Below are 16,504 nucleotides of genomic sequence, written 5' to 3'. Positions count from 1 at the left end.
AACACTACTCGGGTATCAACACATTTGTTTTATTGTAGAATCAGATGTAGTCATGCCAGTGCTTGAACCTCCATGCTGTGGTGACTTTCAGTGTAGACAATAGCAGGTGAGTTGTATCATCACTTGACCACAGTCGGTCAGCAGCAACAGATCCAAAAGTCTCTGAGTTTCAGGGAATATTGTAAAAAAGCCTCTAAAATCCAGCCCTCCACCTCAGTGGATCCCATGATGCAGTTATACAGAAAACCCACAGTTTAATGCCCAACAGAAAGAACTTATATATTGAAAATCATCTTCATCTCATTTGTATCTGTACATCGCACGTAACGGGGAAACAAAGGAGATCTAAACTCTCTACGTGAGGACTTCATTGAGTCTGGGGAGCACTCAAGTCCTCCATCCCCATTTCCTGAGCTACGTTAACAAAACAGGCCTTAATTTGAAAATAAAAACCTTCATCTATGTGTCATTATCATCACTCACACACCATTATCTTTATGATTTACTAAGAGAGGAGCATGTTTTCCATCGGCAGTAAAAGAGCGATCAGCACCATCAGAGGATCTGATCTGCTTGGGTTCATTCGGTTCTGGGAGGTGATGCAGATCTCCTCTTTGCGTACACAGGACTAATAAATTAAAACAGGAGCTTTTGTTCGTGTCAGATTTAGTAGTATCATACACGGCAACTGAAAAGAGAGGTGTTAGAATAAAGAGGTGGAAGAAACTTTTCTGCGGCAGGTTCATAGTCGGACATTAGAAAAGGTCTGGTGCAGGTGTGTTGTGCCCAGGTGGAGATCTTCGGGCCGGCGAGCGCCCGCCGGTGCCGAGACAACCTCCTCTCTCTGTGTCTTCGTGGTCCAGTTTCAGGGAAAGTTGCCTCTGGTCTTTGTTCCAGTCCGGCTGAGGTTCAGGTGGGAGAGAGGAGCGACGCTGCACACGTCCGAGTCCAAGCTTCACTGCGGCGTGGCGTCTCCGTTCACCTCCACGCCGTGTTGCTGCAGCTGCGCTCGCAGCAGCGCGTTATCGTTCTTCAGTTCCTCGATCTGAGAGAACATAACACGGTCACTCACAAACAGGATTCCAGGAAGGTTGGAAGCTTTTGAAAACCTTAAATCAGTCGTTTATCATCAGTTTGATTCGTTAGTCACAGCCTAACCTTTTATTATTTATAAAATATGGACGACCCCAGGATCCAATCAGGTCACTGAAGTCTCATTAAAAAGGAAGCCGGTAGAACACAATAGAAACACGACTCTATCCAGCTTTACCAGGCGTTGCTGCAGCAGTTTCTGCGTTTGTTTCTAAATAAACCAAAGTTTGTCAGTGATCCTAAGAGCTTGAATCGAAGGCAGAGGAGTTCCAGGCTCATCGGCTGTAGTTTAAACGTGACCCACCCACCCGTCCTGGGGGTCGTCGCCAACTGTAAGTTACTCACCTGCTCGACCAACATGTGATGCGTTCTGGTCACAAGACTCTAGACCAGAGTCCTACACAGCTACAACTTTTCCGTCAGGTACGCGACCCGCAGGACTGTTTCCATCCACGGGTCCGGGTCGGAACGGGACGGTTAGGTTCATAAACCCTGAACGCTGTTGCGTTCTCACGGCCAATCGTACCCTTACCCCCCATGTGGCGTATCAGCCGGAGGGTCATCCAGCAGGTTGCTGCCTTCCATGTAAGCTCTTTGGATGACCATGACCTGAGAACCTACACCAGCAAGCTGCTCATTCAGGTGTCATTTCACCAGCCTGTGTCTCAGTCGGTTTTCGTGGCATCAGATTTCAGGATGTCAGTTTACCTGTTGTCTGAGCAGCTCGTTGTCCATCTCGACTCGCTCCACCTCTTTGTAACTGTCCTGCAGTTGCTGGTTGTTCTGACGCAGCTCCCGGATGTAGTCGCATGCTTTGGACAGAATGCCTCCTTTACTCTGAGGAACACAGGACGAGGAGACAGCTTTTCTTTTTCAGTTTTAAAGCTTTTCCACATTTTTCTCCAGTAACTAATCCATGTCTGATAACTCGGCCTGTTACACATTAACCCTTAAAACTCCATTTTTCCTATTTTTGGTCTGCCTGTTTTATTTTAATCCAAAGCAGTCTGTAACAGCTTTTAATCCCAGTATAAACCAGTGTGTAGCAGCTTTTAATCCCAGTATAAACTAGTCTGTAACAGCTTTTAATCCCAGTATAAACTAGTCTGTAGCAGCTTTTAATCCCAGTATAAACTAGTCTGTAACAGCTTTTAATCTCAGTATAAACCAGTGTGTAGCAGCTTTTAATCCCAGTATAAACCAGTCTGTAACAGCTTTTAATCCCAGTATAAACCAGTGTGTAGCAGCTTTTAATCCCAGTATAAACCAGTGTGTAGCAGCTTTTAATCCCAGTATAAACCAGTGTGTAACAGCTTTTAATCCCAGTATATACCAGTCTGTAGCAGCTTTTAATCCCAGTATAAACCAGTCTGTAACAGCTTTTAATCCCAGTATAAACCAGTCTGTAGTAGCTTTTAATCCCAGTATAAACCAGTCTGTAGCAGCTTTTAATCCCAGTATAAACCAGTCTGTAACAGCTTTTAATCCCAGTATAAACCAGTCTGTAGCAGCTTTTAATCCCAGTATAAACCAGTCTGTAGCAGCTTTTAATCCCAGTATAAACCAGTATGTAGCAGCTTTTAATCCCAGTATAAACCAGTGTGTAGCAGCTTTTAATCCCAGTATAAACCAGTGTGTAACAGCTTTTAATCCCAGTATAAACCAGTCTGTAGCAGCTTTTTATCCCAGTATAAACCAGTCTGTAGCAGCTTTTAATCCCAGTATAAACCAGTCTGTAGCAGCTTTTAATCCCAGTATAAACCAGTCTGTAGCAGCTTTTAATCCCAGTATAAACCAGTCTGTAACAGCTTTTAATCCCAGTATAAACCAGTCTGTAGCAGCTTTTTATCCCAGTATAAACCAGTCTGTAGCAGCTTTTAATCCCAGTATAAACCAGTGTGTAGCAGCTTTTAATCCCAGTATAAACCAGTGTGTAACAGCTTTTAATCCCAGTATAAACCAGTCTGTAGCAGCTTTTAATCCCAGTATAAACCAGTCTGTAGTAGCTTTTAATCCCAGTATAAACCAGTCTGTAGCAGCTTTTAATCCCAGTATAAACCAGTCTGTAACAGCTTTTAATCCCAGTATAAACCAGTCTGTAACAGCTTTTAATCCCAGTATAAACCAGTCTGTAACAGCTTTTAATCCCAGTATAAACCAGTGTGTAACAGCTTTTAATCCCAGTATAAACCAGTGTGTAGCAGCTTTTAATCCCAGTATAAACCAGTGTGTAGCAGCTTTTAATCCCAGTATAAACCAGTCTGTAACAGCTTTTAATCCCAGTATAAACCAGTCTGTAGCAGCTTTTAATCCCAGTATAAACCAGTCTGTAGCAGCTTTTAATCCCAGTATAAACCAGTCTGTAGCAGCTTTTAACCCCAGTATAAACCAGTCTGTAACAGCTTTTAATCCCAGTATAAACCAGTCTGTAGCAGCTTTTAATCCCAGTATAAACCAGTCTGTAACAGCTTTTAATCCCAGTATAAACCAGTGTGTAGCAGCTTTTAATCCCAGTATAAACCAGTCTGTAGCAGCTTTTAATCCCAGTATAAACCAGTCTGTAGCAGCTGTCAGACTGGGAGGTAAAATGATGTAAAATGAATGTATGAATAGATGTAGCAGCATAAAGGTCGACCAGAAGAAGAAAGCAGAATTTATTACTAACAGAACTTTGTAGAAATAACACACAGACCAACAGTGACCAAACCTTTTCTCATCTCATCGTTCTCTCAAGTTTTGGCTTTCAGGAGAAAAAATATTGTTATTGAAACAAACACACAACAGAAACTATTTCCATGTTTCCACGTTTTCCTCATTTCCAGTTATTCCTGCTACTATTTACCTGCTATCCTCACTAAACCAACTCCAGCTCAGCTGCTTTGTGGCGCCACCGTGCATCAGAAACGTCTTCTTGGCTTTATTCCAGCCATAGAGGAGCATTATTTTTCTTCTTTTCACACACACACAGAACTTTCTGCTCACTGGTTGATCTTTGGCTGCTCCTGATTGGACGTTACCGTCAATCTAAGCTCTCTGATTGGTGGAAAGTCTGACAGGAAGTGGCTTCATCATCATGTCCAGGTCTAAATAGAGGTCTCTTAGCAAAAAAAAAAAAAAAAAAAAAAAAAAAAAAAAAAAAAAAAAAGAGGTCTCTTAGCAACATAGTAGTGATGGTGACGTTTTTATGGTGAAATGTGATAAATAATGCTGTTATCATGGATCATGGTGGATTTACCAGATAGAGTCTCTGAATAAAACTACATTTAGTGGCTGGATTGTAAACCTCCTGGACGGGATAGAAATGCCTGGAAAACTTCTGTAGATCAGCTAAAGGGTAAAATATCCATCACATTTACCCCACAGAGACACACACCACCGTTAAGAAGAGATAGCATCAGGAGATCTAGCGAGTTTTAAGGGTTAAGTGAGAAGTGGTTCAAAAAGCTTCTTTACCAAACAGCATCTTTAAGGAAAAAACAAACCATATTTTCTGCATTAGTCTGACATCAGTTTCGTAGTTGAAATAATTTGTGGAGGTTCTCACCGCTCCAGTTCTGCTGTCGATGCTGCAGTCTGGGATGAGTTTGGACAGAGTAACGATCCAGTTATTGATCTTGTCTCTTCGTCTTCTTTCCACTACAAAGAAAGAGAAAAACTTAACTAAGACTCTGAATCCTAACAAAATCTGAGTTATTTCACCTGTTTACCAAAATATAACTAAATTTATAAAAGACATGAGCTTTGATTTAAAGCACTTCCATCCAGACTGGAGGAAGAGTTTTTATTTCTCCAGGAGTTTCTGATGTAGATGGTTTTTAGTCCGGACTCTTCTTCTTTTGTCCTCCTCGTGTCCAGTTTCTGCCTCCATGTTGAAATAAGCAGAGTTTCCAGCTACCAGCTGTTTGGGAATCACCTTGTTGCTGCTGAAATCCTGTTTTCTGTCAGACTGTCTGATCTGTGCTGGTTTTCACACATGAAACTAAAGGAATGGGAACAAATGATGTGTCTTTGTGAACTATCTCCAGGTTGCAGGACTGGACTAAAAAAAATGAGGAAAAAAGCAGAAAAACTTTGAAAGATCTCCAGAAAGCTGGAGAACTAAACCAGGACTACGTTGAAAGATTACAACAAAGTGTTCAGATGAAGACATGAGGACTGGATCAGGAGTTTTGTAGCATTGTAAAACCTGCAGAGACCACAGACCTTCGTTATGTTGTGCTCGCCGCCTCTCGTCCCGGGGCGCCCGCGGACCCTCCACCTTCCTGCAAGGAAACCAACGTCCATCATCAGACAGAGAAATGACTTTAACCCTTTAAAGCCCAACCCCAAAACACGGGGAGAAAAGTCAAACTTTTTAAATCTGAGGTCTTTATTTGGCCCTTAACAAAATGTTAAACAATAATTAACTAGTTTAAATTTTAAATAAATAGTTTTGTATATTTACCTCAAGGTAAATGAGTGTGGTGCATTATTGTATTATTACTGTATCCACCAGGGGGCAGAAGATAAGTGTCACATCGTGAAGGTTTTTACCATAAAACACATAAGGCATTAACAGGGAAATCTTTCTATGATTTAATGCCAAATAACTGAGCCACAAGTTTAGTTTCTACGCTGGAAGTAAGTCATGAGAAAATGATCAGATTTCCTATTAAAATGCTGAGAAGGACCTGCGGGACGCCATGTTTAAGGCTTTTAGGTCCTCTGGGGGAGACAGCGAGCTAAACATGGACACCTGAAGCTAAACTCAGCCACTTCCAGGACGCTACCGTCTGATTGGTCTACAACACATGAGGGGGGGCAGGGTGGGGGCGTATGTGGAAGATCTTCTCACCAGTTTGTGCTGCCATGCTGCAACATCTCGCTTTCACCGAGGTCTCTGAGGGCAGCAGGTAAGTAGGACAGAGTGTGGTTTTCAGATGATGGATTTTAGAAATGAAGGTTTTTCTTTTACACACAAAAACAAGAATCATTCCAGTAATGAAGAGGAGGAGGAAGAGGAGGAGGAAGAGGAGGAGGAGGAAGTCCAGTGTGGGGTTACAAGGACAGGGGTGAAGACCATGACAAATGGTGAGGAGTGTTGGGATCAAGGTGAAGGGGAATGTGGCGTCGTACTCACGTGGTGTAAGTGTGTGTGCGTGGCGCGATGGTGCGAGGACTTGCCGTCTGCAGAACCTCAGGAGGACTCATCATCACGTAGAACTGGCCTGGAAGTGACCGGATCAAACTGTCAGTATCCCGACACACAACACACCTCCATCCACTCAGTGTGGAGTTTTTTCCTCACCTCCCGCCTGCGTGAGCGTCGGGTCGGCGGCTGCCTGGACCGACACGGCGGTCCCGTCGCTGACGGCAGCGGCGGGGAAATAAGCGAAGCGCGTCTCTCCTCCCACAGTCTCACCACCTGGACTGCCTCCATTACTGAACGGGTTCTGGATAACGGCCTGGAAAGAGAGTCTGGAATTACCAAACTGGGCACTGCAGCAACTGTGTGATGCTGTCATGTCAATATGGAGAAAACCTCTGAGGAAGGTTTCCACCACCTGCTTCATCTATCACACCAGGATTAAAAAGGTCCGACCCGGTACTAGAAGGTAGACCCGATGAAGAGGACGACCCGGTACTAGAAGGTGGACCCGATGAAGAGGACGACCCGGTACTAGAAGATGGACCTGATGAAGAGGACGACCCGGTACTAGAAGGCGGTCCTGATGAAGAGGACGACCCGGTACTAGAAGGCGGACCTGATGAAGAGGACGACCCGGTACTAGAAGGCGGACCTGATGAAGAGGACGACCCGGTACTAGAAGGCGGACCTGATGAAGAGGACGACCCGGTACTAGAAGGCGGTCCTGATGAAGAGGACGACCCGGTACTAGAAGGCGGTCCTGATGAAGAGGACGACCCGGTACTAGAAGGCGGTCCTGATGAAGAGGACGACCCGGTACTAGAAGGCGGTCCTGATGAAGAGGACGAACCGGTACTAGAAGGCGGACCCGATGAAGAGGACGACCCGGTACTAGAAGGCGGTCCTGATGAAGAGGACGACCCGGTACTAGAAGGCGGTCCTGATGAAGAGGACGACCCGGTACTAGAAGGCGGACCTGATGAAGAGGACCACCCGGTACTAGAAGGCGGTCCTGATGAAGAGGACGACCCGGTACTAGAAGGCGGTCCTGATGAAGAGGACGACCCGGTACTAGAAGGCGGTCCTGATGAAGAGGACGACCCGGTACTAGAAGGCGGTCCTGATGAAGAGGACGACCCGGTACTAGAAGGCGGACCCGATGAAGAGGACGAACCGGTACTAGAAGGCGGACCCGATGAAGAGGACGACCCGGTACTAGAAGGCGGACCCGATGAAGAGGACGACCCGGTACTAGAAGGCGGTCCTGATGAAGAGGACGACCCGGTACTAGAAGGCGGTCCTGATGAAGAGGACGAACCGGTACTAGAAGGCGGACCTGATCCAGATCATCAGTTTAATCAGAGTTTCTTCATCATTGTCGGCTGCTTAACTTCAGTCGTCACATCTGCTGGTTTCAGAACAGAAATGATCACCATGGAGACGGTTGGTAGACACAGATTAGTTCTCTCTTCTCTTAAAGAACTTACTTTCTACAGAATTAAGACTCAGCTGAATAATTTCAGATATCTTTAAAACCGTCTCAGCCGGTGACTGAAGATGAGCACACAGGTGTATGTTAGATATGGGAGCTCAGAAAGTGTGTTTGAACGCCGCCCGCTGCACACACTTTGTATACACCCCGATGACCGACCCCACCGACCACCACGACACCGGCGCCAGCACCACAGATTGCTGACCTGGTCATCACTGCTCCACAGCTGTGTGCTGTGTTTATTGAAACTTGGTGTGTAAGGACTTTAACTGCTCTGAAGGTCTGATAGTTTCTAGTTTTTACTCAGAAAATTGTTTGAGACCCGGTCTCATGTTCAGGCCCAGGAAAAGATGAACAGATGGCCACAGAGCGGCTACCCTGCCATGCAGAACACTTCATCAGCTCTAACAGGAAGTGTGCTCCTGTGACTTCCTGTTCAGACTGAAAGCTGGAACATGTTGACTCACCTGGGCCACTGCCTGGGGGGCTCCAGCGAACGCTGCCGTGGAGACGACGCTGACGGCTCCGGTCCCATCAGCTGCCGCTTCCAGCTGGTCGTCCGTTACCTGAACCACTCGATAGGTCACCTGGAGACGGAGCAGAGAGTAAACGCTGCCGTTGTTGAGCAACAGTCACTCCTCAAGTTTCATTTCGGCTCAGGTTCTGGTCGGGAAATTAAACCCATGTGTTCATCTGATGAGACGTTCACTTCACAGACAGGTCGTTTAAATCCTTAAAGTTTAATATTAGATCTTGACGAGGATGGATTTTCTATTTCACATGATTTTAGATTAACTTAAAGCAGTCCAGACTGATGTTCGTCCTCTCCTGGTTCTGGTTCTGTGGAAGTTTTTCCTCTCCACTGTTGCCCCGTGCAGCTCAGGATGGAAGATCAAAGTGATCACTTCTTTTTAAAATTGACTTTATATGAACACAGTTATGATAAACTTGGATCACATTATTGATTTAACACATCTAACCAGGAGGAGGCCCCTGAGGAAGACCCAAGACAAGCTGGAGGGACAACATCTCTCAGCAGGCCTTGGAACACCTCAGGATCTGACCAAATTAGCTAGAAGAGAAGGCCGGGGAGAGGGAAGTCCGGGGTTTCCTCCCCATGCAACCCAAGCTCAGATAAGCTGGATGGATGCATGATTTGTAGAAAGTGAGCAGAATTATAACTGGATTAGGCTGCACCTTTTACAGTGTTTCGAGATGACTGTTGTAAATTGGTGGTGTCCAAATAAAGCTTAATTGAATTGCAGGTCCTCATTCCAGTCCTGCATATTGTTTTATGTGATCCACTTAACACATCTGCCAAAGAAAAAAAAATCACAATGAAACTGCAGCTTTTCTCCATCCAGCAGGCGGGTCCAAGTAAATTTATGGTTCAGCATCTTTTCCAGGCAGAAACTGTGCGGAACATCTTTCATCATCAGCCGGTCCACGGAGTCCATCTGACCTCACACCCACTTCTAAACCAGAAATCCTCAATCCTGGTCCTCGAGGGCCAGTGTGCTGCTCGTTTTAGAAGTTTTCCTGCTCCAACCCACCTGATTCAGACTCAGAGTCGTGCAGAACCCGACATCAAGCCGATTACACGTCCCGGATCAGGAACGCGCAGGCCCAGCACGCTGACTACACGTCCCGGATCAGGAACGCGCAGGCCCAGCACGCCGATTACACGTCCCGGATCAGGAACGCGCAGGCCGAGCACGCCGACTACACGTCCCGGATCAGGAACGCGCAGGCCGAGCACGCCGACTACACATCCCGGATCAGGAACGCGCAGGCCGAGCACGCCTACTACACGTCCCGGATCAGGAACACGCAGGCCCAGCACGCTGACTACACGTCCCGGATCAGGAACGAGCAGGCCGAGCACGCCGATTACACGTTCCGGGTCAGGAACGCGCAGGCCGAGCACGCCGACTACACGTCCCGGATCAGGAACGCGCAGGCCGAGCACGCCGACTACACGTCCCAGATCAGGAATGAGCAGGCCCAGCATGTCTACTACGTGTCCCGGATCAGGAACGCGCAGGCCGAGCACGCCTACTACACGTCCCGGATCAGGCAAGCGCAGGCCGAGCACGCCGACTACACGTCCCGGATCAGGCACGCGCAGGCCGAGCACGCCGACTACAAGTCCCGGATCAGGAACGAGCAGGCCGAGCACGCCTACTACACATCCCGGATCAGGAACGCGCAGGCCGAGCACGCCTACTACACGTCCCGGATCAGGAACGCGCAGGCCGAGCACGCCTACTACACGTCCCGGATCAGGCACGCGCAGGCCGAGCACGCCGACTACAAGTCCCGGATCAGGAACGAGCAGGCCGAGCACGCCTACTACGTGTCCCGGATCAGGAACGCGCAGGCCCAGCACGCTGATTACACGTCCCGGATCAGGAACGCGCAGGCCGAGCACGCCGACTACAAGTCCCGGATCAGGAACGAGCAGGCCGAGCACGCCTACTACGTGTCCCGGATCAGGAACGAGCAGGCCGAGCACGCGTACTACACGTCCCGGATCAGGAACGCGCAGGCCCAGCACGCCTACTACACGTCCGGATCAGGAACGAGCAGGCCGAGCACGCCGACTACAAGTCCCGGATCAGGAACGAGCAGGCCGAGCACGCCGATTACACGTTCCTGATCAGGAACGCGCAGGCCCAGCACGTCTACTACGTCCCGGATCAGGAACGCGCAGGCCGAGCACGCCTACTACACGTCCCGGATCAGGAACGAGCAGGCCGAGCACGCCTACTACGTGTCCCGGATCAGGAAAGCGCAGGCCGAGCACGCCTACTACACGTCCCGGATCAGGAACGAGCAGGCCCAGCACGTCTACTACGTGTCCCGGATCAGGAACGCGCAGGCCGAGCACGCCGATTACACGTCCCGGATCAGGAACGCGCAGGCCGAGCACGCCGACTACACGTCCCGGATCAGGCACGCGCAGGCCGAGCACGCCGACTACACGTCCCGGATCAGGAACGAGCAGGCCGAGCACGCCTACTACACGTCCCGGATCAGGAACGCGCAGACCGAGCACGTCTACTACGTGTCCCGGATCAGGAACGCGCAGGCCGAGCACGCCGACTACGTGTCCCAGATCAGGAAAGTGCAGGCCGACTACGTGTCCCGGGTCAGGAACGCGCAGGCCGAGCACGCCTACTACACGTCCCGGATCAGGCACGCGCAGGCCGAGCACGCCGTCTACAAGTCCCGGATCAGGAACGAGCAGGCCGAGCACGCCTACTACACATCCCGGATCAGGAACGCGCAGGCCGAGCACGCCGACTACAAGTCCCGGATCAGGAACGAGCAGGCCGAGCACGCCTACTACGTGTCCCGGATCAGGAACGCGCAGGCCCAGCACGCTGATTACACGTCCCGGATCAGGAACGCGCAGGCCGAGCACGCCGACTACAAGTCCCGGATCAGGAACGAGCAGGCCGAGCACGCCTACTACGTGTCCCGGATCAGGAACGAGCAGGCCGAGCACGCGTACTACACGTCCCGGATAAGGAACGCGCAGGCCCAGCACGCCTACTACACGTCCCGGATCAGGAACGAGCAGGCCGAGCACGCCGACTACAAGTCCCGGATCAGGAACGAGCAGGCCGAGCACGCCGATTACACGTTCCGGGTCAGGAACGCGCAGGCCGAGCACGCCGACTACACGTCCCGGATCAGGCACGCGCAGGCCGAGCACGCCTACTACACGTCCCGGATCAGGAACGAGCAGGCCGAGCACGCCTACTACACGTCCCGGATCAGGAACGCGCAGGCCGAGCACGCCGACTACGTGTCCCGGATCAGGAAAGTGCAGGCCGACTACGTGTCCCGGGTCAGGAACGCGCAGGCCCAGCACGCCGACTACACGTCCCAGATCAGGAACGAGCAGGCCGAGCACGCGTACTACACGTCCCGGATCAGGAACGCGCAGGCCCAGCACGCCTACTACACGTCCCGGATCAGGAACGAGCAGGCCGAGCACGCCGACTACAAGTCCCGGATCAGGAACGAGCAGGCCGAGCACGCCGATTACACGTTCCGGATCAGGAACGCGCAGGCCGAGCACGTCTACTACGTGTCCCGGATCAGGAACGAGCAGGCCGAGCACGCCTACTACACGTCCCGGATCAGGAACGAGCAGGCCGAGCACGCCTACTACGTGTCCCGGATCAGGAAAGCGCAGGCCGAGCACGCCTACTACACGTCCCGGATCAGGAACGAGCAGGCCCAGCACGTCTACTACGTGTCCCGGATCAGGAACGCGCAGGCCCAGCACGCCGACTACACGTCCCGGATCAGGAACGCGCAGGCCGAGCACGCCGACTACACTTCCCGGATCAGGCACGCGCAGGCCGAGCACGCCTACTACACGTCCCGGATCAGGAACGAGCAGGCCGAGCACGCCTACTACACGTCCCGGATCAGGAACGCGCAGGCCGAGCACGTCTACTACGTGTCCCGGATCAGGAACGCGCAGGCCGAGCACGCCGACTACGTGTCCCGGATCAGGAAAGTGCAGGCCGACTACGTGTCCCGGGTCAGGAACGCGCAGGCCCAGCACGCCGACTACACGTCCCAGATCAGGAACGCGCAGGCCGACTACGCGTCCCGGGTCAGGAACGCGCAGGCCCAGCATGCCGACTACGTGTCCCGGATCAGGAAAGTGCAGGCCGACTACGTGTCCCGGGTCAGGAACGCGCAGGCCGACTACGCGTCCCGGGTCAGGAACGCGCAGGCCCAGCACGCCGACTACATGTCCCGGATCAGGAATGCGCAGGCCTACTACGCATCCCGGATCAGGAACGCGCAGGCCGACTACGTGTCCCGGATCAGGAACGCGCAGGCCGACTACGTGTCCCGGATCAGGAACGCGCAGGCCGAGCACGGCTGAGTAGACACTTGTTTGGACAAGGTTCTTGAAAATCTTGGTTATCCAGACTTCTACATGGACTGGAGACCTTTTTCATGCACCTGATCCAAACTGAAGTATGAACAGACCAGTTTGTTCTCCTGGTTTCATGGGTTAGGCAAGTTTGGTCCTAGAGCCGCAGTCCTGCAGGTTTTAGATGTTTCCTGCTCTAACTCAGCTAGTTCTAATTAATTGGATCCATCAGCTTATCAAGTTCTGCACAGTGACTCCTTCATTTGTTCAGGTGTGTTGAAACATCTAAAACTCCCCAGGACTCGCCTATCCCTAACCCAGGTGGACATGACTATCGTTTCCATGTTGTCACGGATACATCACCCATATCTAACAGGTGAAATGAGCAATCACTTGATTGATCAGCTGCTTCTAGATAAGGTGTATGATTTAAAGCAGAAGTGGGGCGCGCTGGTCCTTGAGGACCACAGTCCTGCAGGTTTTAGATGTTTCCCTCCTCCAACACACCTGATTCAAATCAAATGGATCCAACAGCTTATCAGTTTCTGCAAAGTGACTCATTAATTTGAACCGTGTGTGTTAGAGGCAGGAAAACATCTAGAACTTGCAGTACGAGACCGTCACTGATTTAAAGTGTCCCCCTCTCTCTGAGTGGTGGACGTGTCCTCACCTGTCCTCCGCTGTTCTCCGTACGAAACTGGTATTGCACGCCATGGTCAGCGAACGCAGCCTGCGAGACGCTGGTGATGCTCACAGCGGCCTGCTCGTCCGTCCCCACCGCCTCGCCTGCAACACACACCGCCCACAGCTTTCACTTCCACCCAGCAGAGCTGAAGCTGTAGAGCTCACTCAGTATTTCCACCACTGATTTCATTTCAGACACAGACGCTTCCTACCTTCCTGTAACTGCACCACCTCCTCCGTTTCCTGTTTGTCGTGACTAAAATACAAAAGGAAAATAGCAGCAAGTCAATTTCAAGCTCAACACAAAACTGAGAAAGAGGAGGCTGAAGGAGGTCACATCAGGAAATAAACAGAAATCAAGTTTTCTTTAGCAACTACACTCCTCATGTCTTCATCTCTGACTCTATCTGAATGGTCTTCATCAACAGTTCTCACATTTGTTGTTTTTTTCCCTCATTTTTTTAGTCTTGTCCTGGTACCTGAACATTTTAGAGGAACTTAACTCTGACCTATGAATCATTCAGAATAAAAACAGCTCCTAACTCGCAGGATGAAGCAGAGTTGTGTCGACATATAACAGAAAACTTGGCAAAGAACTGGTTTAAACCGGATTTTTAGGCTCTTTGTCACAAAGACACATCAGTTGTTCCCATTCCTTTAGTTTCATGTGTAAAAACCAGCAAAGATCAGACAGTCTGACAGAAAACAGGATTTCAGCAGCAACAAGGTGGTTCCCAAACAGCTGGTAGCTGGAAACCTGGCTTATCTCAGCATGGAGGCAGAAACTGGGCACGAGGAGGACAGAAGAGGAAGAGTCAGGACTAAAAACCATCTACAGCAGAGGAACAGGATCTGAGATCCAGTAAAGATCCGAACCAGGACCTGAGAGAAGCATCTGGACCTTCAGCTGATCCATCTACTGTTGGCTGAAGCCTCATCAGAAATGGTCTCCATGGAAACGTGGCTTTCAAGAAGTCATTAAGGACGGGAAACAGGAAGACAAGAGTGAGGTAGGTCACATGACCCAAGAGCTGGACTTAAGATCAGTGGAAACAGGTCTGATGGAGGGATGGCTCCACATCAGAACCTGGACCTCAGCATTATTGAAGCAGTGTGGGATCATCTGGACAGAGAACGGAACAAAAGGAAGAACTTTGGAAAGTCCTTCAGGGATCCTGGAGAACTCTTCCTGAAGACCTCATTGAGAAATTATAGAATGACTCAAAAAACTTCATTTATATTTCATGTTTGAACACATAATCGCTGCAGCTGTTTCCTGTTTTTTCAGAGTTATAGACTGAAATGAGACTGGATCTGGACTTTTACAGAAAACTGTTTGTGCTGATGAGCTGCAGCTGAGAGAAACAAAACATCAGACCAGTTCCCCTGAAACCAAAGCCAACCTGCTGCTGTGCTTTGTGTTTTTACTGTTCAGCGAATAAACCGATTTATAAAATGTCCCAAACTGCACATCTTCTGTCTGAAACAGTAATAAGGAGGCGGTTGTGCGGAGCAGAGCCGCTTCAGGCCGTGTTCGGGAGCCATGGCAGAGCAGGAAGCGGGCGGCAGCCTCTCACCTCGCCGAGCTGTCCAGACTCTGCTCCAGCATCTCCATCAAGCCTCCGACGGGGGGAAACACCGATATTCAACCGCACAGATTTACGGAGATGGGAGCGCTGATCACGGGGACAAACACACGGGTCATGTGAGGAAGACAGTCCAGGACACGTGAGGCGGCGACGGCAGGGAGCTAAAATGGAGGCCGCGCCGGAGCGGGACGGATCTGCCAGTCTGCGCGGAAAACAACGACCCCGTCCTGGGTTCGGTCGGCGGGGGCTGCTCCAGGTCCGGGACTAGAACCGGTACCGTGTTCCGGGAGGACAGCTGGGTGCACGGACGGAAGCTTGTGAATTTAACAGGTCTCCGGGTTTCTTTTTGTCCTCGCTGTCCTCTGCGGCGCTCAGCGGCTGCTTGTCCGCGCAAAGCTGCGGTTGCGACATGCGCTCAATAAGATGCGGAGTGGACTCGTTTGCGCATTTTTAGCCCAAAAAAACCAGTAAAATAAGCTGAAAATGTTTGTTAGCGTCTATGAGACTTCAGACGTTTTGGAAACTGCGCTCACGTGACTGCATTCGGACAGTTTTAGCGGTTAGAAACGGATGTTTGCGCGTTTTTATGCTTTGATTCCGGATTAAAACTATTTGCGGGTCCGCTGTGTGTCTCGTGCTTGTGTGCAGATGAAAACCTTTTTACTTCAACTCGAGCCGAGCTGTCAGCATATGTCTGCAGATGCTTTTCTGTTAGTCAGCTGCTCGGTCGGCTTTTTTTTCTGCCTCTTTGCCCAGGTGACCACAGAGATCCAATACGGGTTTTCCCGCAAACCACATGACAAAAAAACGGCCTGCGTGCTGCCAGAAAGCAGTGCAGCGCTCGCGCCTCAACATTTACACTTTCTGTTGTGTCACATAAATGATGGTTAAATCCCATTTAACGCGAATCAGCAGGTCTCTGAGGGGTCGCGGGATTCTCCTGCAGGTGGATGTGTGTGCGCTTCACCTGAGATTCCCGCCAGGCTCGTGCAGGAGGAAGCGTGTCTGCAGAGAGATGAACATGCAAATAAAACAGTTCAAATCAAATGGCTTGTGTTCATCTTATTTACGTCATTTGTAGTTCATGATTTAACCCTCGTGCGTAATTAATTAATTTAGTAAGAAAGTGTTTCTCCTCAAGAACTTTGAAATTCAAAATAAAAAAATTCTTAAAGCTCAAAAGGGAACATCAGCCTGCTGCTTTTATGTCCTTAGAGGATAAAAAGTGCTACAAAAACATTACAGGTGATTTGTTAAACATTTTTCCTCAAATCCTAAATCAACTTCAAATGGACAAAATATATAATTATTCAAATAACTGAACCCTTTGAAGGTCCAGTGTGGAAGAATTACTTCCATGTAGTAGTCTAGACGAGCATAGTAAGTTTGTGAATGTACAGTGGCCGTCAGTGGCCAAAATTCATGTAATCTGAGTGGATCCAGTGGTCTCAGGTGCGGCACTACAGGCAACTTCTACATATGTGTGCTGTCTTCTTCTGTGGTGCTTTTAATGTGTTTCATGTCCCAAACGGGGCTTCTAGTTGTTTGTCCAGTCAGAGACACCGTAGTAGAAATAGTGGCAGCTGTGAACAGAAATGGTTTATAACACACAC

At 49.7% G+C, this 16,504-nt stretch overlaps 1 protein-coding gene across 2 annotated transcripts; it reads right to left on the bottom strand.

The window, feature by feature from the left end:
- Positions 1 to 13: 13 nt before the first annotated feature.
- On the bottom strand, positions 14 to 15,535 carry usf2 (upstream transcription factor 2, c-fos interacting). 2 transcript variants are annotated; one of them, XM_042012579.1, is made up of 11 exons: positions 14,880 to 15,535; positions 13,515 to 13,558; positions 13,289 to 13,404; positions 8,180 to 8,299; positions 6,380 to 6,536; positions 6,212 to 6,299; positions 5,927 to 5,971; positions 5,296 to 5,354; positions 4,637 to 4,728; positions 1,801 to 1,929; positions 14 to 1,045 (listed from the first exon to the last, which is right to left on the bottom strand). In XM_042012579.1, exons 1-11 carry the CDS (start codon positions 14,915 to 14,917, stop codon positions 956 to 958), a joined length of 978 nt encoding a protein of 325 aa, XP_041868513.1. In that variant the 5' UTR covers positions 14,918 to 15,535; the 3' UTR covers positions 14 to 955. The 2 variants fall into 2 exon arrangements, with proteins under 2 accessions (XP_041868513.1, XP_041868514.1); XM_042012580.1 differs by lacking the exon at positions 5,927 to 5,971.
- Between the last annotated feature and the right edge of the window lie 969 nt (positions 15,536 to 16,504).

The sequence above is a fragment of the Melanotaenia boesemani genome, chromosome 17 (assembly GCF_017639745.1).
Source record: "Melanotaenia boesemani isolate fMelBoe1 chromosome 17, fMelBoe1.pri, whole genome shotgun sequence".
In the NCBI taxonomy this organism is placed as follows: Eukaryota; Metazoa; Chordata; class Actinopteri; order Atheriniformes; family Melanotaeniidae; genus Melanotaenia; species Melanotaenia boesemani.
This window is presented reverse-complemented; position numbering and strand designations above follow the sequence as displayed.